This window comes from Colletotrichum navitas (assembly GCF_030913465.1).
Source record: "Colletotrichum navitas strain CBS 125086 chromosome Unknown LY79scaffold_28, whole genome shotgun sequence".
Taxonomy (NCBI): domain Eukaryota; kingdom Fungi; phylum Ascomycota; class Sordariomycetes; order Glomerellales; family Glomerellaceae; genus Colletotrichum; species Colletotrichum navitas.
In genome coordinates, this window is record NW_026850574.1 from 280,848 (window position 1) to 308,389 (window position 27,542).

The 27,542-nt window shown below is 55.0% G+C and overlaps 5 protein-coding genes and 1 non-coding gene across 6 annotated transcripts; 5 read left to right on the forward strand and 1 right to left on the reverse strand.

Moving 5' to 3' along the window:
- Window positions 1–849: 849 nt before the first annotated feature.
- On the forward strand, window positions 850–2,322 carry LY79DRAFT_579633 (major facilitator superfamily transporter; the record flags this gene model as incomplete). The annotated part of the gene is made up of 2 exons (XM_060560041.1): window positions 850–948; window positions 1,018–2,322. The coding sequence occupies 2 exons, from the start codon at window positions 850–852 to the stop codon at window positions 2,320–2,322; spliced, it is 1,404 nt and encodes a 467-aa protein (XP_060414367.1).
- Window positions 2,323–3,139: 817 nt separating this feature from the next.
- On the forward strand, window positions 3,140–3,221 carry LY79DRAFT_t120. Its single transcript has one exon. It is a non-coding gene; the product is annotated as a tRNA-Arg (tRNA).
- A 2,796-nt stretch (window positions 3,222–6,017) lies between these two features.
- Window positions 6,018–6,821, forward strand: LY79DRAFT_659240 (uncharacterized protein; the record flags this gene model as incomplete). Its single annotated transcript, XM_060562741.1, has 2 exons — window positions 6,018–6,420; window positions 6,662–6,821. The coding sequence occupies 2 exons, from the start codon at window positions 6,018–6,020 to the stop codon at window positions 6,715–6,717; spliced, it is 459 nt and encodes a 152-aa protein (XP_060414368.1). The 3' UTR covers window positions 6,718–6,821.
- A 1,760-nt stretch (window positions 6,822–8,581) lies between these two features.
- On the forward strand, window positions 8,582–9,272 carry LY79DRAFT_590137 (uncharacterized protein; the record flags this gene model as incomplete). Its single annotated transcript, XM_060561111.1, has 3 exons — window positions 8,582–8,609; window positions 8,920–9,041; window positions 9,093–9,272. 3 exons carry the CDS (start codon window positions 8,582–8,584, stop codon window positions 9,270–9,272), a joined length of 330 nt encoding a protein of 109 aa, XP_060414369.1.
- Window positions 9,273–14,629: 5,357 nt separating this feature from the next.
- On the forward strand, window positions 14,630–16,309 carry LY79DRAFT_515154 (uncharacterized protein; the record flags this gene model as incomplete). Its single annotated transcript, XM_060554687.1, has 4 exons — window positions 14,630–14,843; window positions 14,966–15,136; window positions 15,201–15,434; window positions 15,666–16,309. The coding sequence occupies 4 exons, from the start codon at window positions 14,630–14,632 to the stop codon at window positions 16,307–16,309; spliced, it is 1,263 nt and encodes a 420-aa protein (XP_060414370.1).
- Window positions 16,310–19,557: 3,248 nt separating this feature from the next.
- Window positions 19,558–20,951, reverse strand: LY79DRAFT_195550 (uncharacterized protein). The gene is made up of 2 exons (XM_060551416.1): window positions 20,309–20,951; window positions 19,558–20,212 (listed from the first exon to the last, which is right to left on the reverse strand). Exons 1-2 carry the CDS (start codon window positions 20,643–20,645, stop codon window positions 19,659–19,661), a joined length of 891 nt encoding a protein of 296 aa, XP_060414371.1. The 5' UTR covers window positions 20,646–20,951; the 3' UTR covers window positions 19,558–19,658.
- Window positions 20,952–27,542: the final 6,591 nt, after the last annotated feature.

Here is a 27,542-nt window from a genome sequence, read left to right on the forward strand (position 1 = left end):
GCAGCAGCGAGTCAATCGGATGTCACCAAATTGGAATCCCTCATCAGCCAAAAAAAAAAAAAAACGAATGCAAAGTTCGGATGATTTCTAGTGGGCTATTCAAAGAAAATGAGGATCGAAGCACGACTCGGCTTATTCAAGCCTTGTCGTCCAATGGAAAGGCCAAGTATACCTACTATGCAGGTAGACTCCGAAGGCCCGGTCCCGCGTAAGATATTGGAGCGGGCGGGGCGGACGGACGGCGTTGGGCGTCGTCCGTCCGATGTTAGTGTCACCAATACAGTGCTCTGAGTGGCCGGGCATTGGCTTTTAGTGTACCCCAGTGGACTGCCCGTGGTGGGGCCTCCCCTCGGCGCGAGCCCCTGGGCCTGAAACAATCGGACTGGACATCGCATTTCAAGGAACAAGGGGACTTGATTTGGGAAGAGCACGTTTCTGCAAGTGACGGCTATGACAGCGGAGCTTGGACGTTCCACGTAGCCTATTTCGTTTCTTGTTGCACTTGTTCCCTGGCTGAGTATACCTTTACACATTTGCCTCCTTGTTGTCTCTCGGACGATTTCTTTACCCTTTCACTCGCATTTCTTTCTCTCTCTCTCTCTCTCTCTCTCTCTTCCTCATCTACTGCTATCTTGCTTGCGGATGCTGTCGTGGTAGCTGTACTTTTCTTTTCTCCTTCTCCAATATCTCTTATCATCCCACCCCACGTTCATTTTCAAGATCTATTATTATACCACAACTATTATCCCCGCGCCTCACATTTGTGGTTCCCCATCTGGACCTTCCTCGCGGACCGACCTTTCTTCTCTCTCCATAAACCACTCGATACCCCAGCGCAAGTCCGCAACCATGGCAGCAGCAGTGGCGGCGCCGGCCTCGCCGGCAGTCGACCCCTCGACGCGCAAACGCGTCCTCAGAGTCATCGCTATCTCCCTCCTCCTTGACCTGGTATAGTTTGACCTCTCCGCCACCCGCCCAGCGCCTCATGGCTTCAACACTGACAATGCTCTTCGCCAGATATCCTTCACCTTCATCCTCCCCCTGTTCCCGAAGCTCCTCGAGTTCTACCGTGATCGCGAAGTCGGCCCCGCCATTGCCGATGCGACCGGCCCCGCGACCCTCCTGCAGTCCGTCTTCTCGGGCCTGAACCGCTACAAGGCCGCCTTCGCCCGCCCCATTGACTCGCGCTACGACATCGTCCTCCTCGGCGGCGCCCTCGGCTCTCTCTTCAGCTTGCTGCAGGCCGTCGCCTCCCCGCTTATCGGCCACCTCTCGGACCGCCACGGCCGCCGCACTGCCCTGCTGGCCTCCATGTGTGGCAACATTCTCTCCGTGCTCCTGTGGGTAGTTGCCGTCGACTTCCGCACCTTTGTCGCCTCGCGCGTTGTCGGCGGCCTGTCCGAGGGCAACGTTCAACTTGCGACGGCCATGGCGACCGATATCTCGGACGAGCAGAGTAGGGGATCGACCATGGCCCTCATCGGCGCGTGCTTCTCCATCGCCTTCACCTTTGGCCCCGGCCTGGGCGCCTGGCTGAGCACAATCACCACCGTCAAGGAGAACCCCTTCGCCACCGCTGCCGGCTTCAGCCTGTTCCTCATCCTGACCGAGACCATCTACCTGTACTTCTGCCTTCCTGAGACCCTCCCCGCGTTGACCGGCAAGGGCCGCGCCGCCACCGCCGCCTCCAAGGAGGAGGAGAAGAAGAAGCCGACAACAGCTTCGACCCCGCTGCTGCGAACCAACTCCCACTTCCTTCTCAACGCTGTCCACTTCGTCTTCCTGCTCTTCTTCTCCGGCATGGAGTCCTCGCTGTCCTTCATGACCTACGAGCTCTTCGCCTTCGGCTCGGCCAAAAACGGCCGCCTCCTCGGCTTCGTTGGCCTCGTCGCCTCGATCCTGCAGGGCGGCGTCACACGCCGCCTCCCGCCCCTGCTCTCCGTGCGCGTCGGCGTCGTGGCGTGCCTAATGTCCTTCGTCCTCCTGGGCCGCATCACAACCACCTCGGGCCTGTACGCCGCGGCGACGTGCCTGGCCATCACCTCGGCGACCGTTGTCACGGGCCTGAACGCGCTCAGCAGCTTCGAGGCCGCCGAGGGCGAGCGTGGCGGCAAGCTCGGCATCCTCCGCAGCTGGGGCCAGCTCGGTCGTGGACTGGGGCCTATCCTCTTCACCAGCGTCTACTGGTGGGCCGGCCGCGAGGTCGCCTACACCATGGGCGCCACGGGTATGGCTGTCGTGGCCGCCGCGGTGTTCGCCGGCCTGAAGTCGCCGCCCGCCTCGTTAAAGAAGAAGGTTCCCACCGAAAAGAAGGCCGCGTAAAAGAGGTGTGTGACTTGTACAGGGAGAGGGTTTGGTTGTAAAATACAATGTTGGAGAGGCGGTTCCTTGTGTATCGATAACTCCATATACTGTACATGTACTCGGTGGAAGGAACGCATATACTCAGGAGTATGGTGCAGGATGATGTATTACACTCCTAGAGTTTTGCATGGCATTACTGTTTACATTGACTCGAGATGTGCCTTGTGTGACCGCCATCCACCGCCTGTTTCGATATGTTCTCGACCATAACCATTGACCTATACTAGTCTTCCATGGTCCACCCGTAAGTAAGTCTCTTGCATTGTTACGCCTTGGCTAGAAAGAACCAACACAAATGTGTATTTCTATTCACTTGCCCTGAACGTGATAGCAGATTGGTGGAGTGGAACTGGGTCTCTGAGTATAACTCCTGGCGCTCTCATGGCAGAGCATCATCCCATGCATGGACATGCTAGTTTGCAGCTAGGTAGTTTCGGACACCAGAGATTACTCTGCCTTTTCTCAACCACGTCGACAGTGCTTGCCTGGCTTGGCCTGATAAAAGGCGTATATAAACACCCTTTATGTCTTGTTGCGGAGTTTGCCTAGGTCCAGGCTTGCAACGCTTGTTCCTAGCTGGTTGGAGAGCTGGTATATGTAGGAGTGGTGTTAGGGGGGATGATTGTCGGCCAGCGAACCAGATACGCCGCCCGCATCATACTCACCTGCTCCTGCCCACCCAACCTCACATCTTCCATTCCGTCTTAACACAGTCTTGCCGTCCCTCCCGTCCAACAAACAAAGCCAGCAGATCACATGGTCTAACGGTTCAGCAGCCGGCGTGGAGCAATAGTAGCTTATTGGCCTCCTATTCTGGGTTCAGCCAAAGGTTGCGGGTGCAAGTCCCGTCGTCGGTATACTTTTTTTTCTTCTTCTTTCTTCCTTTCCTTTATTTTCTTCTTCTTATTTTCACTCCCTTTCTTTTGTTCCAGCCATCTTGGTTCTAATATTTGTTTGGAGTACAACAAAGCCCTTCAACATGACTGTCTTTAGGGGGCTCTGAGGCGGACTGGTTTCTTGTTGCTCTCGGTCCAACAGGGCAGGAGTAAGGCAGAAGGAGGGATGGGCAAACGGCAACCGAGATGCAGGTACCCGAGCACCTGCCTTGGCTTGGTTTAACAGAAATGCCACAGCAAACTATGCCAGCTTCTGGGTCTCTTCCCTAGTACGGTTGTCCCCACGTCGTCTTTTCCACTGGTCAAATTTGTTTGCCAGAAGGTGACGCCATCACTACCTTCAACAGTGACGACGAGCCTCTTGCTGGCCGTATACTTCACCTGCCATCACAGTTCAAACCCCCGAGGGTGTTTCGCAAGAAGCCAAGTAGTACGTTGACGGTCACAAGACTGGCAAATATTGATGGATCATCTACTAACATCAATGAGTCTAGTTTACGAAGGAATGCTCGGGAGGCGGAAGATATGTCCCGTTTGTAGTACCTTGCACCCGGCACCCGAGCGAAAGCTATCAAAACGACCAGCTACCCGGGGTTCTTGCTTCTTGCTTAGGGCTAGGCATCGTGCCCGTCATTGCCAGCCGCAGATTTCTTTTTCAGTGTGAAAGCCTTCCTCGACCTCACAGCACCACTTCCTTCAAGTGGGCAAGGATGAGGGGTTTGACACTATCCCTCCGGCTCTTGTCTCTGGGAAAAGCTGTGGACAGCCAGTTCGTCCTGTCCTTTGGTTTTGATCTACTCTCGCCGCCCTGTCGCACACGCTTTACAAGTCATGCCGTCTGGCAGAAGCATCTGGGATTGCACCACAAGTTACCGACTGACATCTGCCTATCTGACTCTATACCATCACCGTGAACGTTCGGGTGACACTGAACCTCCGTAATGGAAGCGAAGGTATTGCAGTGACTCCCGTAACACCAGCTCGGTGTACTCGTCCCACCTCATCCCCCCCCGGATCGCGGTCACAGCCATCGCGCTCTGGGTTATGTTGATGCAAATGCTATCGACAGAAGGGCTACCTCCTACTACGAAACTTTCTAATTGAGTGGATCGAGCATAACTCAACCTCGTCCCATGGTTCAACTCCCCTACTTCCCTTAGGGTTTCTGTGTTTTGCATCTTGTGCCCGCAACGAGAGTCGGGGCGGAAGAGAAGGGAGTCTTCTGAGCTGCCATTGGAACTTGGATACCAGACAAAGGGTCGCTGAAGGAGCGGGGATCAAAAGCACGACGACTGCAGTCCCAGAGCTAGAGGAGGCCATTCAACCTGTGTCAGTTCTTCCACAACATGGCATCCTGTAACGTTCAGGTGTCGCCGCAATTTGATACAACCTGCGGCCGTTCCGCCCTTCTCGGAGGAGGCCAGGCACAACCGGCATCCCGTTACCCGACGTCATGGAAATAGCTTCAAGCCAATGAGAGCCGAGCACCAAACTCTATGTTATAAGATAAAGGTACCTAGGCGCGGGCGTTTTGGGTTGTCCGTTGAATATCTCCTGACCAAACTCTCACGGATATTGAATCCTTCGTCGACGATATACGGCGGCAATATCACATAATGGCTTCGCCAAACAGAAAGGCACAAAGCTTGCTGTCAGCCGTACTCCTTTCTGGTATACATGCAACTTGAGACAAGTTTCATGCCCCAAAGAGGGGGCATCGAAAGAGTACACGTCATCCAAAAGCACCAGCGGGAAATCCAGACGGGAAGTTGAGCTACCCACTGGATCAAGGTTGGTCCGAGGCCCCCAAGATCATATTGTATATGGTCATGGATGGGCGGGTCAACCTTCAAGTATGAGCAGACCCGAGGTATGGAGGAATTGGGTGAGGCGAGCTTTCCACAGCACCGCTGCGAAGGCCATGGGAACCTCCGGTCTAGGATGTCCAACTATACGAAGACCATGGAAACCATGTTCAGACCATGCCCGGCCCTGGAAAGCAAACGAACTCGACATGGCCTTCCCTCACAATCACTAGCCACACGTCAAGTTCGCCTCTGTTGCGGTTTCTGGGTGTGCCGTATGCATGAACCAAGCGACTGCCCAACCACAGCACGACGGCGGGCTGAATGACGGGTGTTGCTGGCGTGCGAAATGGTTGGCTTTGGGGCTCTGGACCGGAGCTTGGCCTCCTTGTCAGGTCCCGAGAAGCCCTTGCGCAGTGGCAGAAAGCGTATCATCACGGTGCTCGCAGGTCAAGCAGTCCGGGCCGAAGGCCCCGAGTTTTTCGCGCCGGTTGATGCTGTACTGACCGGCCTATGGAAGCTGGCGTCTCCCCGGCATAATTGTTTAACAGCGTGTGGACTCGACGTAACCGACTGTTCAGGCAATAATCTCGATGAGGAAGTATGTCATCGACCGGGTTCGTCCGAAGTCGAGACACATACACACACACACTCTCTCTCTCCCCCCCTCTCTCACTCACACACACACACACACACACACACACACACAGGGGGAGAGAGTGTGTGTATGAGCTGGCAGCACCCCACCTTTCGACCTCTCTACAGACAGCATTCTCGGCAGGCTTTTGTTTCGGAGTTGAGCCGTTGTGGACAGAAGGGAATTTCTCTCATCAGGCTTGATGTTAATGTGTCAACATACGTGGGAACGCTTTTTTTTTAAAGCAGTGCTGCATTCGTGCCAACTTGGCCGAGCTCGCATGTCTCCACAAGCGCTGGATATGGAAAGGACGCCATGTGCCACCCCTGGTCCGTTCTGAGTGGTCGTCTGAATGTGACGCCAGAGCACCGTGGTGAGAGAACCTGCATATGGGGCGCATGCGTGGTTTACAACCTTGTGAGCTGCTCGTCAGTCGCTGCGGGGGATATGACTTGGGCCAAGCTGACAGACAGCAAGCGCGGACCAGTGACATCCTTGGCAATTGAATCTGCCAACTTGCCGTTCAATAGCCTGTCCTGGGGGTACGAGTTGAAGGGCCTCGAGCACGAGGGCAGACCCTACACATGCTCTGTTCTTGGGTGCGGCGTTGCAGGGCAACCTGGGGTTATCCATCGTGCCCATATCACTCGCAAAGGCCTCACCCACTTGCCCGGTCGGATTTGGAGGCTCTCATTCCGGATTAGTGTGCAGCCGAAAGGTAAGATCGAACCATGTCAATCACTTGTACAAAACCAAGGCCGCGAGAGGCGTCGTCGGTAGCATAGGCCGCGGGTCATTTTCGATATAGGTGCCAGAGGGGGCTCCAAGCCTGACGATTGCGCCCGGTCATCTCGATCAGCGTGTCGTACGAGTCGCGTCCTACCCCCTATGTACAACGCCGCAGCACGGCGGCGCTGCCAGAGTGTAGCCCCAGTGCAATTGGTGACATGCAGCATTAGTGCTTCGTTTGGGTTGTCTCGAGGCGGCCAGTCCAAGAACAGCCAAGCGGCATTAGACCCATTCACACACCATTCCATGTATGCCGCCGCTCAGCACCAGGATCCCCTCCCCAATGGGCCGTTGTAGCGTTGCATCGGGATTCATCCCAGATTCGGTTTGGTGTTTGTCATCCCTCCTGGGCCGTTGCTCTCTGCTTTTGGGCTTCGAGGCTGAGGCGATGCCGTCCAACTACTTTCGATGAAGTCCAGCGGCAGTTAGCGGCGGCGGCGGGGGGGTTTCAGCGACCGGTGTTGGCCGCCTGGAAAGTTGGATTGGGATCTGTTCAACGATTACTGCAAAAAGGTAGGGCGTGATCATTGTGGACAAGTGGCCAAGTGGTAACGGCGTGAACTCGGGCATATACTCGCTACTTACACTACGGCACCCCGCGTGCCACCCATTTGGGTTCCGTCTTTTCGTATTTAGTGTACATTAGGTGTGCGCGCTTCTACATATGACCGGATGTGGAAGCTGAGAAGGAAGGAAGGAGCTGTCGATTACGTGTGAAGAAGCAGGCCGGATTGCGGGAGCCCGGTTGGGTTACCTTTGCCCGTGAAAGCTGCATACGCGCCACCAACGGCGCAGTTTGTTTCGCCCGGCTTTTTCGGGACAATAATCTTTCGAAAAAGCCAGATGATGCTCCCTTCCACAATCCTTCGTCAACTCCCCAAGTAGGCCAGCCTAGCCAGGATCTGGATTGCTGGCGGGCCTGTTTGTAATCGCCCAACTTCTACAAGGTGGGTGGTGCACGCGGCAAAAAAAAAAAAAAAAAAAAAAAAGGCGCCTGTGGCGCCGGCCCTACTATGTAGAAAAGTAGGGTCCCCGCGTGCGAGGAACCGTAGTTGACACAGTAGAAGGACTCCCTGTAAACTCCCTTCCTTCTACTGTACTCCGTAGTGTGTCGGTCAACTTGTCGCAGTGGCGGCACCAGCCAAAATCATCATTACCCCAAGCACTAGCTAGCATCCAACCTGGCGAGCCTATCATCGTTTCCCCGGAAGGACGCATAAGAAACTCGGCAAGTCGGCAAGTCGGCATGAAGACACGGCTGGTAGAGCGACGGGCCGTCATCCATATCCTCGGGTTGGGCTGCTTGCTGTATGAGATGGGAGCAAACTTTTTCTTTTGTGCAAAACAACAAAGTACAGGGTGATGCCACAACGTTCGGTATCATCTACCCTGATGGGCGTGGTGCCGTCGTATTTCACCCTGATTGTCCTCGCTGGCCAAGAGGAACTCTCGGCTGAGGAAAAGTCGCACCAGACCATCAGCCAAAGGGTCCAATCCGCAAGGAGCCAAGATAGATTATTGGCAAGGGGAGCAGGTTCAGGGATGTTTCCCGAGGTCCCGTTCCCGACTCGACTATGGGACAGAATTGGAAACTGTTCCATTGAAGTTTCAAGAACCAGCGACGCGTCTTCTAGTTCATTCCCATAACGAAATTCCTAATTAGCCGACGGATCGCTGAATGACATCGGCAAGCTTCCATCATCCGTTCGCGGCGTCCTTGGACGCCGACGGTTACCGCCAGCAAGGTGGGCAGGTCTCACCCGCCGGGCCCATCCAAGAAGCTGAGCCAGCAAGCAGCCTTGCAGATGCGACCCGACGTAGTAGGCGTGGGATGGTCTGCTGCAGGCGGCTGCACAGGCTGCAGATATGACGGCACGGCAGCACTTTGCTGCGGCAACAATAAATAGCAACGTCGATAGTGACTTCACACGGCCATCTCTGCAGCTTAGCCCCTGGCAGCTTGCTCCAAAGCCGCCCCAGACCGCGTCCGATATCCATTCACCCGGCGACTACCTATTGCGTCTCTTTGACCTCATTCAAGTGAATAGTCGTCTGCTGGCTCGCAACGTTTGTTCGGATCGACATCATTCATGGCCAAGGGAGTTACGGGGCTGAGCTGTAGGACAACCGAGCGAGACCAGAGACGGGCAGACTCGGCGGACCTAGGCATCTCGCCTCGGCGATGATGATCTGATCGCAGCGTGCAGTTTTTTTGTGATTCGTTGGCAGTTTGACGGTGCAGCTGCCAGTGTCAGTTGACTTGAATCGCACATCGTACAAGCTTCAGGAACCCAGGATCAGGGTTGAGCAAGTGTGGATCATGTAGAAATTGGGGGCCTGGCCTCAGCCCCTCCAGAGCTCGGGACACTGAGGAGGGTGCGGCAGCGCGAACTTGAAAGAGAGGATGGAGTCCGAACAAAACGTGTAGTGTCCGGCGGCCGCTACCGGGACATTGGAGGAACAATTGTCCGCACTTCTAGAACACTGGCGATTCGCGTTGTGGAGCGCGTGGCCAAGCCAGCCACCGGCGCAGATCGGAATCCGTGCTACGTTGCCGATATCCAAGATAAGCCGTGAGGTATTGGCCACCTATTGACTGAGATTGCGGCTGCTTTGGGGAAGCGTTTCGGCCCTGCCTCGTCAGTTGGACAGTTTGTGGATGAAATTGTTTTCGCGTCCATTTACCGACGGAATCCCGCCGTCCATGAAGTCCTGTGCGTAGCCTGCGGGGAAACGGGGGAGCGCGGCGGATGTGTTCGGCCCAATGACCGGCGGTATTAAATTATCCGGGATTATCCAATAGCTTTCGATGATGAGGGGGGTATGGTGAGCACTGTGCGGGGTAGTCTTCCAGGAAAGACGTCAATATCTAGAGAGCACGGCATCGCAACATGAAGGCAGCTGAGAGGGCGGTTGAACTTGGCACGGGTGATTGTCGCAACCCCGTGTCGCGGCCTAGGTTCAGGACCGCATGATCGCGACGTGTAAAGTGTGCGCTGGCGGCTGCCGAAAAGGTTGCCAAAAGCAAAGCATCCCTGCCAACCAGCTTCGGCTGGTAGGTAGGTAGTTGGTTGTTAATTATGAGACTTGGAGACTCGATGGTGAAGCCGGAAACTCGGTACCTGGTGAGCGTGTAGGGCAAGTCGGACTAAGGCGGGCGGCCCCTAGTGACAGAAAAAAATCAACCACGTTAAGAAGATGAAGGGCGGCCATCCGAGACGTTAACCGACCAAATCGCATCAACAGAAGCGGGTCGCTACCTTAGCTGACGTAACTACTGGCCCAGAAGCTGTGTGTAGCCGCTGGGGCTAGATGCGTCCAAGGAGAAAGCGACACGGGGTCCAGCTACCGACACGATGCTTCTTCCTCTCTGGGGCTTCGCAGCCGTGGTACGTACGTACGTACTTGGCCGCCTCGGACACGAGTGTCGTTGTGATCTGCGATAGTCGGGAAAAGGGGGTTTGTCTGGAAGCTCGAAGGAGTTAGCGGTGCAAGATTGCCATCCGTAGTGGGATGTGCAAAGAGCAGATCCGTGGCCCACTTCGTACACCCAGGTACAATCCAGTGTAGGAGAAGGGCCGTGGCCCTGCCCTTGAGATTCGGGTTTGCTCTTTGAGATGGAGATAGGAGTGTAGGGGTATAAATGTGGAGTTGGTAAAGACGGTCAGCGGCTCGATGGTTGGGAGTGTGCGACATCTATCAAGGTAGAACAATATATAGACTAAGACGAGATACATGGAATTCCGTAGTCTAAAGAAGAAAGATAAATTCGGAGTGCTCTGTATAGGAAGCAATGATTCGGCCGAGGGCTTGGGCGTGACTGATCAAAGTAAGCTTAACCTTTTGCAACCCGTCGTGGAGAGAAGCAACCGGCGATTAGAGGGGTCTGATGGTGTGGCCGATGAGTATGTGTCAATAACAGAGAGAGAGAGATTGTATTCTATACCTTGTCTTTGAGAGTATCGACGACGTATTGCCCAGCACCCCGACCTGCGAGTGCCTACCTTGTTGTCTCATCACATGGTGTGTCACTGATAGACGGGGAACTAGAGGTGTTGTATTTCGCCAGAAATATATATGGATTGGTTTGAAAATTGAACCAAAAAAAAGACTGGGCCACCTATCCACCGCCAGCCTAGCTGACTTTGTGAGATGCAGGCTTGGTTCACTGGATGGCGCTGGGCCTCGCTTTGTGATACCTCGTGTGCCAAGTTCACAGTGCTGCTGGGAGGGCAAGCAAGTTGTCGGAAAGTGGAAGGGACGAGGAGGGTTGGGTACGTATCTTGTCTCCGGCCTCCTGATAGGTATCTGTAATGGTAATAGGAACCGTGGAAAGGGCAAGGTACATGGATGTCTCCTCTTAGCTCTTAGGCATTAGCGTGGGTGGATTACAGGAGGTTTAAGTGGTTGACAGGGATGCTCTCCACGTACTGGTCCACGAACGAACGGCCCGGTCGTTATTTCGGGTTGCCAATATTCTTCCTTCCTCCTTTTGTTTGACTTGCGAATTCAGTGACGAGTGCTATAAGCTAAAGAGGGTACTGTATTATCGAAGGCGCACGATAGAGCGCAAAGGGGATGATGTCACAATAGGTCTTGATCAGATACAGTGCATCTATCGGATGGTCTCCCACGGGGAAGTGAAATAAATAAATAAAAGATAAATAAGAAGGGGAGAAAAGTCTGAGACGAGCCAAGGAGGAGGAGGAAAGGGACGACGGGGAATGAAAGTTGCAGATGGAAATGCCCGGGAAGAAGAACAGCGCAGGCGGCAACCCAAGACACGCAGAGGTACCGACACAGTGAAGTCGAAACAGCGCTAGTGCAGAGATGGAGATTTCGATGGGGGGGGGGTTTGTCTTGGGGGTACGTACACTACTGGCCAATTCTTTTCATCGGGCAGAGGTTGGGATTTCTCATTCTGGAGCGCGTCTGTCTCTGTCATGACATTATCCTCCACGTCTATCCGTAGGGCGCCTTGAAGCTTGGCTTGGCGACATGAGGATTAACCGACGACGGCAATCGGCACCGGGGTATCCGTACAGGTATTGTATACATAATCCGTGTACGAATACCTGAGTAGGTAGGTCGGTCGGTAGGTAGGTACACAACAATGGAGATAGGGCTGGGGCAGCTGCTGCGGCGAGGCAACGCCTACCTAGGTTGATACCGGTACATGTTCCTCTCTGTTCATCTCCAATTGCTAATCTCATTCTCGAGCTTCTCCGACGTAGGGTGGGTCGCTCGTCGATATTGAACTCGACCCCGGTTCAAAAACAAAAAAAAAGTACATGTGTCCACTCGCAAGAAGTTTGCTCAAGGATCGTGGAGCCATCTGAGATTATGTTGGACTGACTGCGTCTCTGTCCACGCGCGATATCGAATTCTGAATCACCAAGACGGCGTGCGACAGTCGACAACGGGCACCATTCACGAGTGGCCGTCCACAAGCTCCCTCGGCTTTCCCCCTTAGCGACACATCCCCGCGTCTCGACTGTTTCCTTTCACTCCACCGAGGTACATATTCTGAGGTGTAATGTATCCGTGCCATACCGCACGTAATTACCTTGGTTGCATGGAGCTTCCACGCAGTCGCGTCCTTGTTGCAAGATACGGCGGGTCAACAGCCGTGGTGTCATGGGCGTCGACATTGTATGGTTGGGTAAGCAGGGCCAAATGCTTACACGGGCGAGATGGTAGACATTGGTGCTACCTGGCTGGGATAGCACTCGACCAAGATGGCAGAGACCAGCGAGCTGCGACTGGGATTCGCGGGCGTGGCGGCGTCCAGCTCCGGTACGTGCCTTTGCAGTGCAGTGTCTCGTCTCATGCCGTCTCGCCTTGCCCGTGTTACGGCAGCCTCCCTCACACGGTATTGGGCGTCGGCGAGTAATCACCAAGCACTTGCGGGGGCTTCAGGACACGGAAGGAAAGGGAAACAAAGCGACGGACGATAGGAAGCCTAAGCAGATGCGACTGTAGTCCTGAAGGAACCGTCCGTTTCCGTACGGATACTTAGCCCGTACGAATGGATGGATACCTTGCCTACCATGACTGACTGCACTGCACCTTCCTCGACTTCGGCCACCCCCATCAATGTGCAATGTCGGGCGTCGAGTGTCGTCCCTGCCCCCGCTTCGTCCCGGATTCCCAGTTGATGTCCCAGTGGTAGTCGTATGAGTTGCAGCTGCAGTTTCCAATTCAAGTTCGAGTGAGCCCTCTCCCAAGCCCAGGTCTCTCTTTTCTCACACGTGACAGCCTTGAACGTAACTGACAAGTTCATTCCCTTCCGGTATTGTTGCCAGGTATGTCTTGCTTGTGCACCTACCTAGGTAATTAGTACACTTCGCAAGTTATCTAAGAGTGTAAGGTACCTACCTACCTACCTACCTACCTACCTACCTGTTTGGCACACGTTAAAGGGGATGGTGTCATGCTGAATTAAGGTATCTAGATGTACACGTTCATATTAAACAATGTGAACTACGGCGTATGTACTATACGTAGGCGGATGGGCAAGCTGGGACACAGATATGCGTGCACGCCGACGTGGGCGTGGGCGTGGGTGGACGTGGATGCGGACGGGCATGGGCTTGAGCCTGGGTCCACGGGGGCATTGCATATCTGCCCCAGCGTTCTTTCCTTCCCACGGTGCTAGGTAGTTGCTCGCTCTTCACCTTCACTCGACCTTCCCGGTCGGCACCTTCCTTACCTCTCTCTCTCTCTTGCCCCCTTCCCCTCACCCTCCCTACCTTCCCCTTCTCCTGCTGCCCCCTACTGAGGTACCTGAGGTACCTGAGGGCACCTTGCCTTGGGTACGGATACCTTTACCTCACATTGGCATTTTCCTCCCCCCTCCACTCCACTTCTTTTCCTTGGCTGGACACTTTGCTACCAAACTCCCCCAATTAGTTCAGTCCCAGTAGGTGTACAGTGTATTTGTAGTGTACCTGTAGGCACCCAGCTCTAAGCTACCTAGGTACCTAGGTAGTCTCCATCTACAGTGGTTGTCCCCCACGTCGTAACTGTATGTACATTGCCTTTCCCACTCGACTGATTGGCCTTGTCGAATTTGGCTGGCTGCCGCTGGCACGGTCTTCCCTCTCACGTCCGTGTTCGCCCACTCTTTTTTTCGGGCGGTTCCTATCTCCGCCTCTTTTTATTTTTTATTTTTTGTGCTCCTGCCGTACCGTGGCCGGTTGGTTGCACTGCTACGTAGCAAACACGCCCAAGACAAGTCATCATCATCACTCTCTTTGTGGCTTCTTCCCTGCCCTGCCCTGATCGCTGCTTCTCTTGCCACGGTCTGAAGTCGACTCCTTGATTGAGTTACGGCCTCCCTCTCGCGAAGCTTCGCAGACTCCAGCCAACATCACTCAGCCCACCTGGCTCCAACGTCGTAAGACCTAGCCGATCTGCATATACATCCATCCGATTCGACCCGCCAGTTCCCCCGTCGTCTCGTTTTCCGCATACTCTCTCGAGCCAACCCGGCTTCGTTTCCACCATTCAAAACGCACACGTCGGCACCCGCCACTTCCCATCAACGTTACCCTTTCGACGACTGCAAATAGCCCTTTCTTCGCGCTTTCAGCTCCGAAGCCCTTTCTTGTCTTTCCCGCCCGCGACGAAAAAAATAAAACCCAAAAAATAAATAAAAATAAAAATAAAAGATTACTACCGTTGGCCGTTGACTTGAGCCTGCGTAACGGTTTGGAGAAAAAGAATCACCCCCGTTCTTCTTTTCCCCTTTGGTGAGTGGTTTCCCTGTCCAGCCCGCTGCAACCCCTGCGCAAAAAAAGCCGCGAGACATTTAACCGCGCCGCCGCCCATTACCCAAATTTTTATTTTCCCTGTCTCTCCCGTTGGCCTCTCTCTCCCCTGACACCACGGCGCCTGCTCTCAACCCATTCCTTTGCGACACTGTCTCCCTCCCCCCCCCGAAGGCTACTCAACCGCGCCTTTGGTCCCGAGTCTGTCGCCTTGACAAGTAAACGTCAACTAATTACTCGACTCGCGTTGTAAAGCCAAACGACGACGCCTTCTCCGATCTATTCGCGGCCTTCCCGAAGTCGCCTCTCGGACAACACCCGTGACCCTCACGATTTTCGACACTGTCAAAACATCGACTCATCATCATGTCCTACTACGAGAACAACCCGCAGTGGTCCAATCCCGGCCAGAACAACTGGGAACACCAAGCGCCTCCTGCCCGTGCTGGTGAGTCGGCCCAGTTGTCGCAACAGCACCAAATCGCAAAGCCAGACACCGGAATTGACTCGAGGTTCTCGCCAACAGGTGCCAGCGGTCCCACGCCTCAGGACGACTTCGCATTCTTCTACCAGTTCGAAGGTAGGCCATCTCGAATCTTCAGCGCGTGGCAGACAGAAAACCGGCGCCGGCCTCTCGCTCGAGGATCCGCGTTCGGCGTGCGTCGCGCGCAGGAAGACCCGGCTGACAATGTGATGATCTAGATGTGGTACGGACACTGACTGCTAGGCCTACAGAGGTTGATCGTGCATACGATAATCTCGCCAAGGGCGGGAAGTCGTACGGAATGGGCGGTCGACGTGAGTACCCAACCCCCGGTGGTCCCAAGATGGGTCCCGCCGGCCATGGCCCCGCCAGAAAATCCCTCGACTTCAGTAAGTCTGCTCGCATTTGGCGGGCATCACCGCAGCCATCCCGTCGCTAACCCGCTTTGTGCAGCCGGACGCATGGGAGCCGGAGCCGGTCCCGGCCCCCGACCGCACTCGGTCAACCAGTTCGATGATGCCCGAGGCCACCCCAACTCGAACCTCCAGAGCTTTTACGCCTCCCAGCGCCACCAGCCCTCCCGTGGCTCCAACGATGCGGAACAGATGATGCAGGCCAAGAGAAGGATGGCCGCCCAACGGGAGCGGGAGCTGCGAAACCTGCACACTGAGCAGCAATACCAACGAAGTAGGCCGCCCTCTTCTGTATAGCACACACAAACTCCATATGCCAGGGGGGAAAACCAGCAATGCAGAAAAATAGATAATTCAGGCCGAGGGGTTTCACCGTCATGCACATCCTGCTGCCCCGTCATGTTACTGTCGAAAGATGTTTTCCTGAACAGATCACCGTCCATCCCCTTTCCCCGTAGTATCTCGAGGTTGCGGAGGAAGTCATGCTAATCAACTGTGCGCGCAGCTCTTGTTTCTGACATCCCCTACGGCGCCAAGGCCATGTCCGAGGAGGAGACACGTGAGCTGATCGCTCGTCAGCGCAGCGCCTTGTACGGCGAGGGCCAGTTTGCCGAGAAGGGAGGCTACGTCGATGAGAACGGAGTCGTGCGCACCGGCGTCCCCACCCATAGTGGCCCATCCAGCCTGCGTGGACAGTCCCCCTTGACCTACGACGCCACTCGCGGTCCGCCCCCTCAAGGTGACGCTCACACGCCCGTCTCCGCTACTGATGTCGGCCCCGGTCCCATCGCCGGGCCCCCGGGTGACCAGGGCTCTCGCGGCGGCAGCACCGCCAGCCCTCAGCCCAATACGACCAACAGCAACAAGAGCGCATTCGAGTCTGCCGTGAGCCAGGCTGCGGCCCGCACCAACAACTCGTCGCCCGGCGGCTCTCCGCCACGCCAGGAGCTTCCGGCCGGGTCCAAGCCGGCGCAGGCGGTTGCTCCCATCGGCACGCGACCTACGGGAACTCCGAGCGGAGCTTCGACTTCGTCCTCAAAGAGATCTACTACCCCGCTGGCCTCTCCCGGCGGTTGGGGTCGCGGAAACGGTGTTTGGGGTCCTCAGTCTTCGAACCTGAGCCAGCCCCCTGCTAGCGTCTGGGGCTAGACGTTCATGATATGATGCCTGACCCGATATGATCCCTTTCGAATTTGTAACGCGGCGCAACTACGGAATGAACAAGGGGTTTGATGAACAGGCGGTTTGCGTGGGTGGTTTCTCAGTTTGATTTCCGTCTCGATTGATTTTTCCTCGGTCACGGAAAATTTGATATATACCTCGGGCTCAACACATGGTATTCGGAGTGAAGGGTGTCTTTCGGCATCTCTGAGGAGTTTTCCTTTCCCCCATCAGCAGGGACCGCATTCTGCAGCCTTGGAGTCGAACAGTATCGCTATGGGAGGCGAAAGAGCAGCATGGCAAAAAAGGGCGTGGAAGGGTAAACAGTTGCTTTGAGGGCTTGGTCGCAAGCTGCGATGGGACATCAGAGGCCTGGGTTTTGCTTCGTAACCCTTTATATCGCGGCGAGGGTGAACACAGAGCAGGGCGACATTTCTTTTCTAGTTTTTTATTTTCTTTGGTTGTTTGGGGTCAGTTGTCTCTTCGGGGCTGGACATGGAATGTTTCGGGTGCCAAAAGCGTCGGAGGGAAACCTATGATTCGAATTGCGAGCATACAATCGGCGTGGGCGTGGCTTCCGACAATCTGGTTTGACTCTCGAATGGATTGGGACTGGGCAACGCACATCCGGGGAGTTGACACAAGCACACGCATGACTCTTCTTTACATGGCGACAAAATCACAAAAACAGGGGTTTGGGCTACGGGGTGTTTCTGGTCTTTGAGAGGGGGGGGGTGGGGGGGGGCGCTTTTCCTTGGTTGCTTTAGGGGAGGTTGCGTCGAAGGAGTTTTATCGTTTTCTCTCCCCAGCTCTCGATGGTTTTGGGGGGTAGGAACGCATTAAGCTTTAATGGGTTCTCTTGCCTTTTTTGTTTTTTGACCCGGGAATGGAAGGGAGCTTGGCTACATCGAGAAAGGGGTTTGATGGGAAGATGCGGAATAGATCATTACATGAAACTGCGTAGGAGATGGAACGGACGGGATGCTTTCTTGTCTTTGGCACGCTCTGCTCGGGATGGAGCAGCACCTTAATGAAAAAAACACATGCTTTTTGGTCCCCCCAAGTTCGTCTGGTTTCCTTGCCCATCGCGTGCCCATCGCGTAATTATCGCATGTGTTCCGATGCCGATAACGGATGGACACGAACACGTAATTGATTGGACTACCATTCCAACTGGCCAAATGTTCCGTGTCTGAGGAGGTCCGAACCTTGAGTCTGTCCTGAACTTACGGCATTTCGTTGCATACCTTGACGGAGAGACAATCCGATGGGTGTGCAATGACTCCTCGTGTGGATCGCCAGGCAAGAAAGAGGGAGGGGGAGAGGGTTCCGTAGGACCTACATTTAGATTTCGAACCGATAATTGTCAATGGACAAAGCCACCAAGATAGAAACAGCCTTTAGCGCGGGTGCAGGGTTTTAAGAAATCAGAATCTACACTGTAAAAATAAACATAGAGTGGAAAGTATAAAGTCATCATCAACCAGGTTTTTCCCCTCTCTTCCCTGTGGCTCAACCGCTCGGACAGCCATCTGACGGTGGCACACGGACCGTGGAACGAGGCACGCCATAGACACACTGGCCTGGATGCGATCCGGGCACGGCGATCCCGGGCGGCGCGGCGGCGGAAACGGGTGTAGTGGTGTGGCTTACCGCGGGAGGTTCCGTGGGGGGCCCGCCCAACCCCTGAACCGGCGGCAAAAAAAAAGTCCACCTCACACCCCCCACCGTTTTTTCCGTTTTGGCAGCCCTCCGTCCGTCTACACGGTTCACGCTATTCTGGGGAAGTGGGAGAGGGGGGTTCGGTTTGGGAATAGATTTTATTGTACATGTGTGGTCGATATGCCAAACTAAAGAAGACTCGTCTAACGTCCTGGGCGTGACGGAGCTTGGTTCATTTTTGGCAACACTTCCTTGGGGCTTGGTGTTCTCCTCTGTGCCTCCCTCACCCTTTTTCCCTTTTTCTTGTTGCCCCGTCTACTCGTCACCGTCCCGTAGGGCCTAGCTTGTTGGTATGATGCAAGAAGCGCTCCACCTCGTTGGATCGCAGCGTTCGTCTCAGCCGACCAACATCGTTCGTCGGCATTTGACCAGGGTGGGAAAACGCCAGCCAACCCCCCCGTCGGAGGACCCTCTCCTCTTTGCCAGTCTTTTTCTCCATCGTGAACAACGTTCGTCTTGCGGAGGGGTATCATGCGTCATGCTCCTAGAGGAAGTCCCCAACACTCCCCAAACTAAGCACGAGGCCACGAGCCAACTGTGGGCGAGAGCACGGCAAAGGACACTTCGTTGGGACGGCCCAGCGCTGACCCGGCCCCTCCGCCTCCTGGCTGCATGAACCTCTCGTCCGCCTTACATGCATGCAGAGGCAAGATGGCGTAGTAACCGGGTAAGTGGGACCGGGCCGCCCCGGGAAGGAGAGAGGGAGGGAGGGCCTTGAGATGCAGGCCGGTCCAACGACCAACGAGACGGCCAACGGCCAACCGACTCCTGCTGGGGCCAAGATACCCGCTTCAATATTGCCTGCGCCAGGCGTCTCGCGTCGCCTCTCAGGCTTTTAAGACCAACAGCCTAGATTGTATAGCATATATCCAGATCTCGAGAGTGGAGGGAGGAGGGGCCCCCGGGAAGTCAGCCTTGGATCAGGCCCGCCGGTCTGCCGCTCAAGCGGACCAAGACACGTTACAGGTTAGCGACCCTCCCTCTCTCGGACTGGACCTACCGGATGGTGTCGACGGGCATCCAACAGGACCTCCGTCACTTGCCCCTCCCCTCTCTTTGTTGATGTCGGTGTGAACAATGGGGATTGGTGGGGGTAAGGGGCTAGTCAATCACAGCAAAGCCAACTTCACTTTGTGACGACGTTAGAACTTCTCCGCGTTGGGCGCTGCCCACGCGGAAGGGCCGGCAGCGTCCCGCTTCCTTATTCCACCTGCAGCTTTGTGACGTCTCCGCTGGGGTACAGGAAGAAGAAGAAAAAAAAGAGAAAAAGTAAGGAGCCGAGCCCCGGTATGCACATTCGCCCATGGAACGTCGACCCATGAACCCTCCATGGATGCCAGCAATTCGCCGAGCTCGCGCCATCGGATGTGACCTCGCTGTGACTACGCAACATCGCCTGCCTCGCAAGAACATATCCAACAGAGAACCACGCACGAGACTCAGAAACTCGGAAGGCCAGCATGCCGGTCACATTTTGAAATATGATATTCATCGAGGCCCCTCTTCCAACCTAAGGTGCCGATCCCGAATCCAGGCTTCGCCAACGCCACTCTGTCCAACCCAGTTCCCGTAGATGATCAAGTGTGACAATTTTCCATCACATGGCAGCCGGCATCTACAAGCCCAGGATCTGGGCCCCGGTCTCCAAGTCCATCGGATCGTCAGCCCGTAACGCCTTGCCGCCCCAAACGACCGTCCCCCTCCCATCGACGGCGAATGCGCCCGCCGTCTGCCACTTGTTTCCCAAGACCGTGCTAGGTCCCTCGATCTCTTCCCCTGCCGCTGCGCCGCCCGCCGGTGTGATGCTGCCCTTCTGGTTGGTGCTCCCTGTCCCCCGTCTCTGGACAGGTGCAGGACTCGGCGACGCGGCCCCCGTCCCGGTCCGTTGGATCGCGCCCGCGACCTTCTCTCCAAGCCATCCCTTCTCCTTCCACCCCTGCACCTGGCTCGTCGGGTTGAATACGTACCATACGGACCCCAGCCCTAGGCCCCAGGCGGCGTAGATGGCGCGGTCCTCGTCGATGACGATCTGGACGTTCCACGCGCCGCCCAACATGTCGATCCACTTCTGCGTGGCGGCGGACGACGAGTGCGATACGGCGATGCATGTGAGCTTGTTGGCGTGCTTGTTCGCCAGCGCCCGCAGTGCAAGAAAGGTCTTTTGGGCGACTGTTGGTGAGAAGAAATGTTAGTCATGCGTCTTCGGCAGGTGTGACACGACGACAGGTCGGGATGGGGTGACAAAGAATGATGGCAAGAACGTACAGGCACAGCCGACGCAGCGGAGGAAGACGACGAGAACGGGCCGGCCCCGTCCGAACTCGAGTTTCCTGTCGCGGTCCAAGGGGGCCAGGTCGCCGATCTTCGGGACCTCGGCGACGGGCACCGGCGGCGGCGGCGGGGTGAACCACGGCGCCACGGTGATGGGGAGAGATTTCATCGACATCCACGCCGGCCAGCTACCCTGGCGGTCGTCCACGGTGTCGTCATTGCCCGGGCCGCTCTTGCCCTTGGTGTCTGAAGAGCCCCCGCTGAAGTCGAAGCTCTTACTGTTCAGCCCGACCTTCTTGAGGGCGATCTTGGTCGTCAGGCTCGACAGCATGATGGTGATCCCGTCGAGAAAGAAGCAGATCTGTGTGGGTAACGACAATGCGTCAAGGTCGTCTGTATACAGCCCCCAAGACCAGAGGCGTCTCAAAAGCAGAGCAGAATAATTCGTAGGAACGAGCAGCGCGATAGGCGAAGCAATGGGCGGGCAAGGATCAAGTGGGCTTAGGCGGTGTTCAGATGTAATGCAAACGCAAGATTACCACGGTGAATTCAGCAGGTGGCAGCGCGAGGATGAGGAGGAACAGTAACAAAAGAAAGTGAAATGTGGCCCAACATGCTTATGGCGGCGGCGGCGGCATCCTGCGAACTCTTGAGGTGATGAACCGTGAAGGGGAAAGGGGCCGGCGAGAAGCTCCGGCGAGCTCCTGAAACTTTCGATACAGGGGACGTCGCATGTTTTGTTAGCGGAGACCCTGAACTCCTGGCCAGACGCCAGGAGAGTCATGCCGCGCAAGACTTGGAGCTCACTGGCCGATGTAGTCAAATCTCCTGCCTCGATGCTTCGCCCCTGAACTCTAGATTCATCTCCCCCGACAAGATGACATATGCGGAGGTTGGACCGGCGCGGATGTCAGCCGGGTGGGTGTGATGCCGACGCCAGTTCCTAATTCCAGGGTGCCGGTACGGTGCCCAGAGCCTCCTGACATGCGAAGAGGCTTGAATAACGAAAATGGGCAAAGAAAAAAAAAAAAAGGGGGGGGGGGGGGGGGGAGAAAAGGAACGGCCAACTGTCTCGCTTACAATCAGTAATGCGGAAGCTTGCCTTAAACAGGATGAAGAAAGCAGATCTAACGGCCTCAAACATCTGGCAATGTTGAGGGGAATACAATAAGGGACACCGCTCCCCTTGGTCGTCATATGCGCATACCCAGAAGCCAGGGCAATGGCCCGTAATTAAATCGGAACTTGAGTCAAATGTCAGTAGACAAAGATAGGAAGGAAGACGAGGACAATGGGTGTCCTGGAAGCGTGCTCGATTCGAAGATTCGATTATGGGATTCGGAGCATGCTTGCGCGCGCGTTGTGGAACGCACTCTAACATCCTTCGGACGGGCGGTCTCCGCCGAAACACCTGAATGTTTATACCTACAGGCACGACTCACTTGAGCACCTGGACTCCCGGGATGAGCCACTTAACTTTAAAAAGATGAAGGCGTCGTCCGCAATCCCTACTGCGCTTGGCCGTCGCTCGGATTACGGGCGTCGCGAGTACTCAGACTGTGCGCTGGTGATCAGGGCGGAATGCGGGCAGATGCTTGTGCACAGAGTGCCGTCAATACCCGCGTCATCGAAGATGTCATGAACAACCACTGGATCGTCGATGTTGCCCTTGGTCGAGTCGAGGGAGTGTGGGTGTGTTTAACCCAGAGACACAAAAACCCGCTGATTGAAACATGGAAATGTCCAGTCGTAACGGTCCACTTGTACCACAAGTATGCCCCATGCATGGACCAGGGATCTTACCATACTTCTCTGCCTTTGCCTGATCGGACCGGCTAAAGTAGCATGCGCTCTTGAGCTCCGTTCTGCTATGCTGGTGGTCACTTCATTTCGAGTAAATGGTGGCGGGCCACTGGAGGGCTGATGTCAGGGACAATATACCAAGTTCTGAAAGCTGATTTGTCTGGGAGACATCAGAGCTTTCAGAACTAGCACCAACCGAATGTGGTGCTTGGGTCCGTCCCATCAGCAGATTGGCGGAACTGACGTTGATTCGGGCACCCTACCCTAGAATTAAGGGAGACTGAAGGCGAGAATGTGGAGAACGGGAAGCGTTCACGGATCATCTTCCGCCGTACGTGTGATTGCGGAGGTACATCGTTCAGTTGAAGAGAACGGGGTCTCAGCCGACAACTCCAATGATGAACGGCATCGTGGTAAGGGCGACTGAGGTCTGTGGATTGCAGAGCGTGTCTTCTGAGTGGTGTTGGTCTTTGGCCGAGTCCAGATGCAGCACTTTTCGCCCATCACCACATGTCAGATGCCTCTGCAAAAACGTGGCCGTCCCTGCTGCTACACTGGAAGGGGGAATACAGGACTAACTTGTCAATTGGGCCGTGCAAGATTGAGGGAGGCGGCTAATGTATCAGACCAGCTTCGCAAAATGACTCGCTCCAGAGGTCGTACGCCTTCCACGCTGCATACTGGGAGGCATCTTATTGAGGGTTGCATCCCTTTTTTCTTTTCTTTTTCTTCTTCTTCTTTTCCTGGGCGATTTACGGATACTCTGAGCGCAACTGGCCCGTCCCTTTCGGACTTAAGAATAGCCTAATAGGATACAAAACGCATAACTTGGGTCGGATGACATGGCCGTCATACTGGGTTGTATCGAAGTGCATCTCTCGCAAACCCACAGCCAGTGGCAAGCGCAGATGTAGCCTGCCCGGGCTCCGTTGGTGACCGGAAGGAAGCGTTCGAGAAGCAATATCAATGCGTGCGTTGGAGGCCATTCGACGTGAAGCTATGACGTCGATGATGACATCTCATCAGGTACCCTTGCGGGCTATGCAACAACCATTTCACAGGAAGCAGCTCGGCTCTATAGTGTTTGTACGCTAATTCGTAGAGAGATCGTCAGATGGAGGATGAACTCTAGCTCCGAACAGGTGGCACTGTATGAAATCGAGCTAGAGCAGCATTCCAACACTCATCGCCGCTTAGAGCGGGCTTTTACCGGTACACTTGAAAATACCGTTGAGTCTATGAATGGAAACGTGTGACTTGCTGACGATAATCCCATCGGCCTGTTAACTTCGATCAAAAAGTCCTGTTCATTTGGATGCGATTTAACCCCTCCTTGATCAAGTCAGCAGTATGGGTGGTATGCGAACCCAGATGGTTGCCTTGGCGGTTGGCGATGTTATGTGTTGGCTAAAATAAGCTACCACATGCTGTGCTCTCGTGTACGTAAGAAGTGTGACTTCAGGTCCCAACGAAAGATCGGTCGAAAGTCTCTGTTGTACGATGAAAGGAGGAATGTCTGAGTTGGGAGACGAAATGAGGATTAGCAGCTCAGCTGCCAAGGCTTAGTAGCTTCTCGATTGCTTTTCTGGACGTTTCGCCATTCCTGCTTGGCTGGTCGCGGAGGATCGCACCTCGTCCGTCCTACTCAGCACAAGAACCCACGATTACTATTATACGTGCACAGAGGATGCTGCCGGCCAGTCACCGCAACGTTGAAGGTTCGTCCCGAACAGAGTCCAGGGGCTGTCATCGATATGTTGCTCTGGGCAGAGTCAGGGTTGACAACAGGTCGGCTTCATAGGCATGCATCGTGATATACATACCTCCGGTGATCATCTGTAGATGTTCCCCCCCCTTGCTTGGCAATCGCAGTAAATGGCGAAAGTGCGGATACTTGACTTACCACTTCCCAGCTGAGGGGAATGTCTAGCATTGACAGCCCAGTACCAAAGGGGCAATGTTGTTGAACTATCTGAGTAGCTGGACACATGCAATGTGGCACATCTCGCAGTTCTTACCCATAGCTCGTAGATTGGTAAATCTATACTAAGGGAAAGGTAGGTAGTTTTGTCAGCCGCCGCGACTGAGCAATATGACGATCCTCCCGAGGCGCTTAGGCAACTGTGCCCGATCCCTGGAGAGGGGGAAGTAAACGAGCGAATAGGTGGTTATCATGCCGGCCAAATGGGGAAATAAGAATGACTGTAGCTCCGAATCCTGGCCACTGGATGATGCGTAAGAAGGGGGCGATTGCTCCTCAATGGGGCATCTTGGGCTGTCAGCTATTGAGCGTGCTTACAATTGGCGATGCTTTGCCGCTGCGACGTTTGTGGTTGTTACTGGTGTGTGAACGGTGCTGTGGCGGCGTCTTCGGCATAGCAGGACGGGCTTGGGCTGACCGACCCACAAGCGTACATGAGAGGGAGGAACGCTGAAGAAGCTGATGTGGGCCACTGGGCTTATGGCGGCGTAGTCCTTCGAGGGCATCGGTGTACGACCGGATCGACACGGGTATCGGAAAGGGTATGCCTCTACGAAGTACTCCTATTGAACCTTTGGCTCATAATAGCGATGGCAGGCCATGGGCAAGACGCACGGAGAAGGGGTGACCGGGGATGGTGAACGCCCATGCCCCCCGAAAGGTAACACTACGAGAAGGCGGTCGAGAAAATCGGGGTGACTGCGGAGAGAGGCAATGTGCGAACACGACCGGGCTTACTTTGGGGACTTCAGGGGGCAGCGGGTTGGATCCTCGTCCATTGTTGGCCCGGCTTGGAACAGGTTTGGGACGTTGTCGTCGGGGGGGTTGTCGAAGTGCCTTGTCGGACAGGGCCCTTGTGATATCCGTACGCAGTCTCGGTAGGCATTATCGTGTGTCCTTTCTGGCTGACCGGGATGTTCATGGCCGTTCTCCACTGCCAGCTGGGTCTCTGGAAGGACATTCAGGTAGCCATAGTATCGGGACCCTGATAATCTTACGGTGGTGCAATTAGATGGTGCTGGCAGGGGGCAGGGGAAGGGCGATAGGAAATAGAACATCCGTAGAAATAAAATAAGAGGGAGAAGTGACAGGCCGCGAGACAAGACGAGACGAGACAGGATAGGACAAGACAGCACGAGGCGTTGACTACCTGGGTTGTAGATAGGTGGGTGGATGATGCAATGCAATAGGAGGAGTACGAGATAGGAGGGGGAAAAAAACAAAAACAAACAGGAATAATAAATCGACCTCAGAAGGCGTATGTCCTATGCGGATAACCGGTGTGCATTGCAATCGAAGAAGTTCTGGCTGTCGTTCTTCATCGCGTGCCAGAGACTCCCCTTCCCACCCTTCCCCGTCGAAGAAGGCAACTGCTACGTAGTATGTATTCGCAGTCGCGCGATACTAATGTATCTGTGTACATGGTACGTGCATGGCAGGGCGAGATGCAGGTGCACCGTGCAGGTGGAAAAGACAGGCGAAGCAGGTACGGGATATCCGTACCCCACCACAGGCTCCGGTTCTCGTCCTTCCTTCTTCCTTCTATGGGGCATGGGGAGGCAGGGGAGAAAGGGAAAGACCATAACACTGGACATGAGGAAGGCAGGGCCCATTCCACGTTCCGAGGGAATATGGCAAATGCCTCACGCTGGAATATTGGCTTAAGTGCATGGAAGCTGGTGCAACAAGCTTACTAACGAAGAGGTACATGACCCCTCCTTACTGAGGTGGCACGCCCATCCCAGCACGTTGGTGAACTGTTGATGACCATGGAGTTCAAATGTGAGAGTAATCCCCCACTGGGGGATAACCCTGCTGGGCCATAGAGGGGAGAGCGGGAGAGGGATAGTGACAGCACGCACACGCATAGACCTAGTTTCTTTTCAAGTTTCCTCTCTAGCATCTAGTAAATGCCTCGGTTCGGAGGACCACAAACAATCATTGTTTGAAGGGGACCCGTTCCAACAAAATAGATAACTAGCAAGCCAGTGGCAGCCGGCCCTCCGACGTCATATCCCGACACACAGGAGCTGGCAAGACCCAGCAGCAATGGTCGGAGGGACGTAGCGCCTGTCTGTCTGTCTGTCTGTCTCCCCCTTACCCCCTGTATTTGTACGTAGCCAGAATTAGGTAGCTGCCTATGGTATGTACAGGTACACTACGCGAACTGGGAGTTGGTACCAAAACGCGGTCTCCTTAAAGATTCCTACCGTACGCACTCGTGAGATTCGTCGACCACTAGTGAGCCGGCTAACGGCAATAGGTATCGCGGCCACTGTAAGAGGTATAGTGTGCTGGCAGAAACAGGGATCTATACATACCTATTTTCTTACGCAACGGTTGTGTACGTACTAAGAGCAGGCTGGCTAGTTGGCAACGAAGGGTAGATAGTCTGACCGCCTTCTATAGTAAGATTAGCGCCATGGAAATCCACTAGCTGCTTTCAGTAAGACGCTAGCTATATACAGCTAGCCGGCTCACTAGTGGTCGACGAATCTCACGAGTGCGTACGGTACTACTACACTACCCTAGGTAGGCTGCATTGCTCTGGATGTCTGGGCAGGAAACCACTAAAAATCCTGAGGGGTCGCACCTGTGGACAGCGGCAAGGCGCAGTCAGGAAGAGAGTGTTGACTGTCGAGCGACCAGACTCCGCCAGGACTGCGACGGAACATGGATGGGGCACTTTGGTGAAATGGCCCCTCCCCTCTCTTTCCCTCTCTTCCAAATGGCCCCAAATTGCGTCCGGAGCGTGTCGTCTTCTCCACTTCGACTGCTGCCCCTGCCCGCGCGCTCCGTGTACGCACTGTGGATATCGGCATGACATAACATATGACCCTACTCTCCGCTTCCTCGCTGCAGAGGGATACAGGGCTGGCAGGCAGTGTACCTCCTTACTCGGGTCGGTAGTGTGATTCCCTTATTTTCAAGATTGCCTACCGATGGGCGGGGGGCAGACGCGTCGACACGGAGACCTCTTGAGCAGGAGGTAAGCGAGCGAGGGAAAGAGAGGAGACCAGGGTTAAGGATGACGATGAGAAGGCAGGTAGGTAGTCATGTAGCGAATAGGACAAGAGAAGCAACAGCAATGGGGAAGGAGAGATCCAGAGATCCAACCTAGCACTATCACCACACAGGTGCCTACGTACCTACCTACTACCTACCTAGGTACCTAACGTCCAGCGAAGAAGGAAGGTGCGAGGGTGAGGGTGAGGGTGGTGAGTGCCTTCCTTTCCTTGGCTTATTCACAGCGAGCGTCGTTGGGAGATGCCATGGTACCAACAGCCCAACTGATGCTGCCTCGAATGCACTTGGTTCTGTTCGTATCTGGGAGACCTTCTCCGTCTCAAGGCTCTTCATTGGGCTTACTGAGATGGGGTCCAATCTGCATCCCCGGGGCCGTCCGAAAGATACCGTAGTTAGCTGGGTTGGTTTGGCGATCCA

Excerpts from the sequence above, each read along its gene's own strand:
- LY79DRAFT_195550 (XM_060551416.1), bottom strand. The coding sequence starts at position 20,645 with ATGCTGTCGAGCCTGACGACCAAGATCGCCCTCAAGAAGGTCGGGCTG. Across the intron at positions 20,213-20,308 it reads CCGCTGCGTCGGCTGTGCCT|TCGCCCAAAAGACCTTTCTT; the intron begins GTACGTTCTTGC and ends TCTCACCAACAG.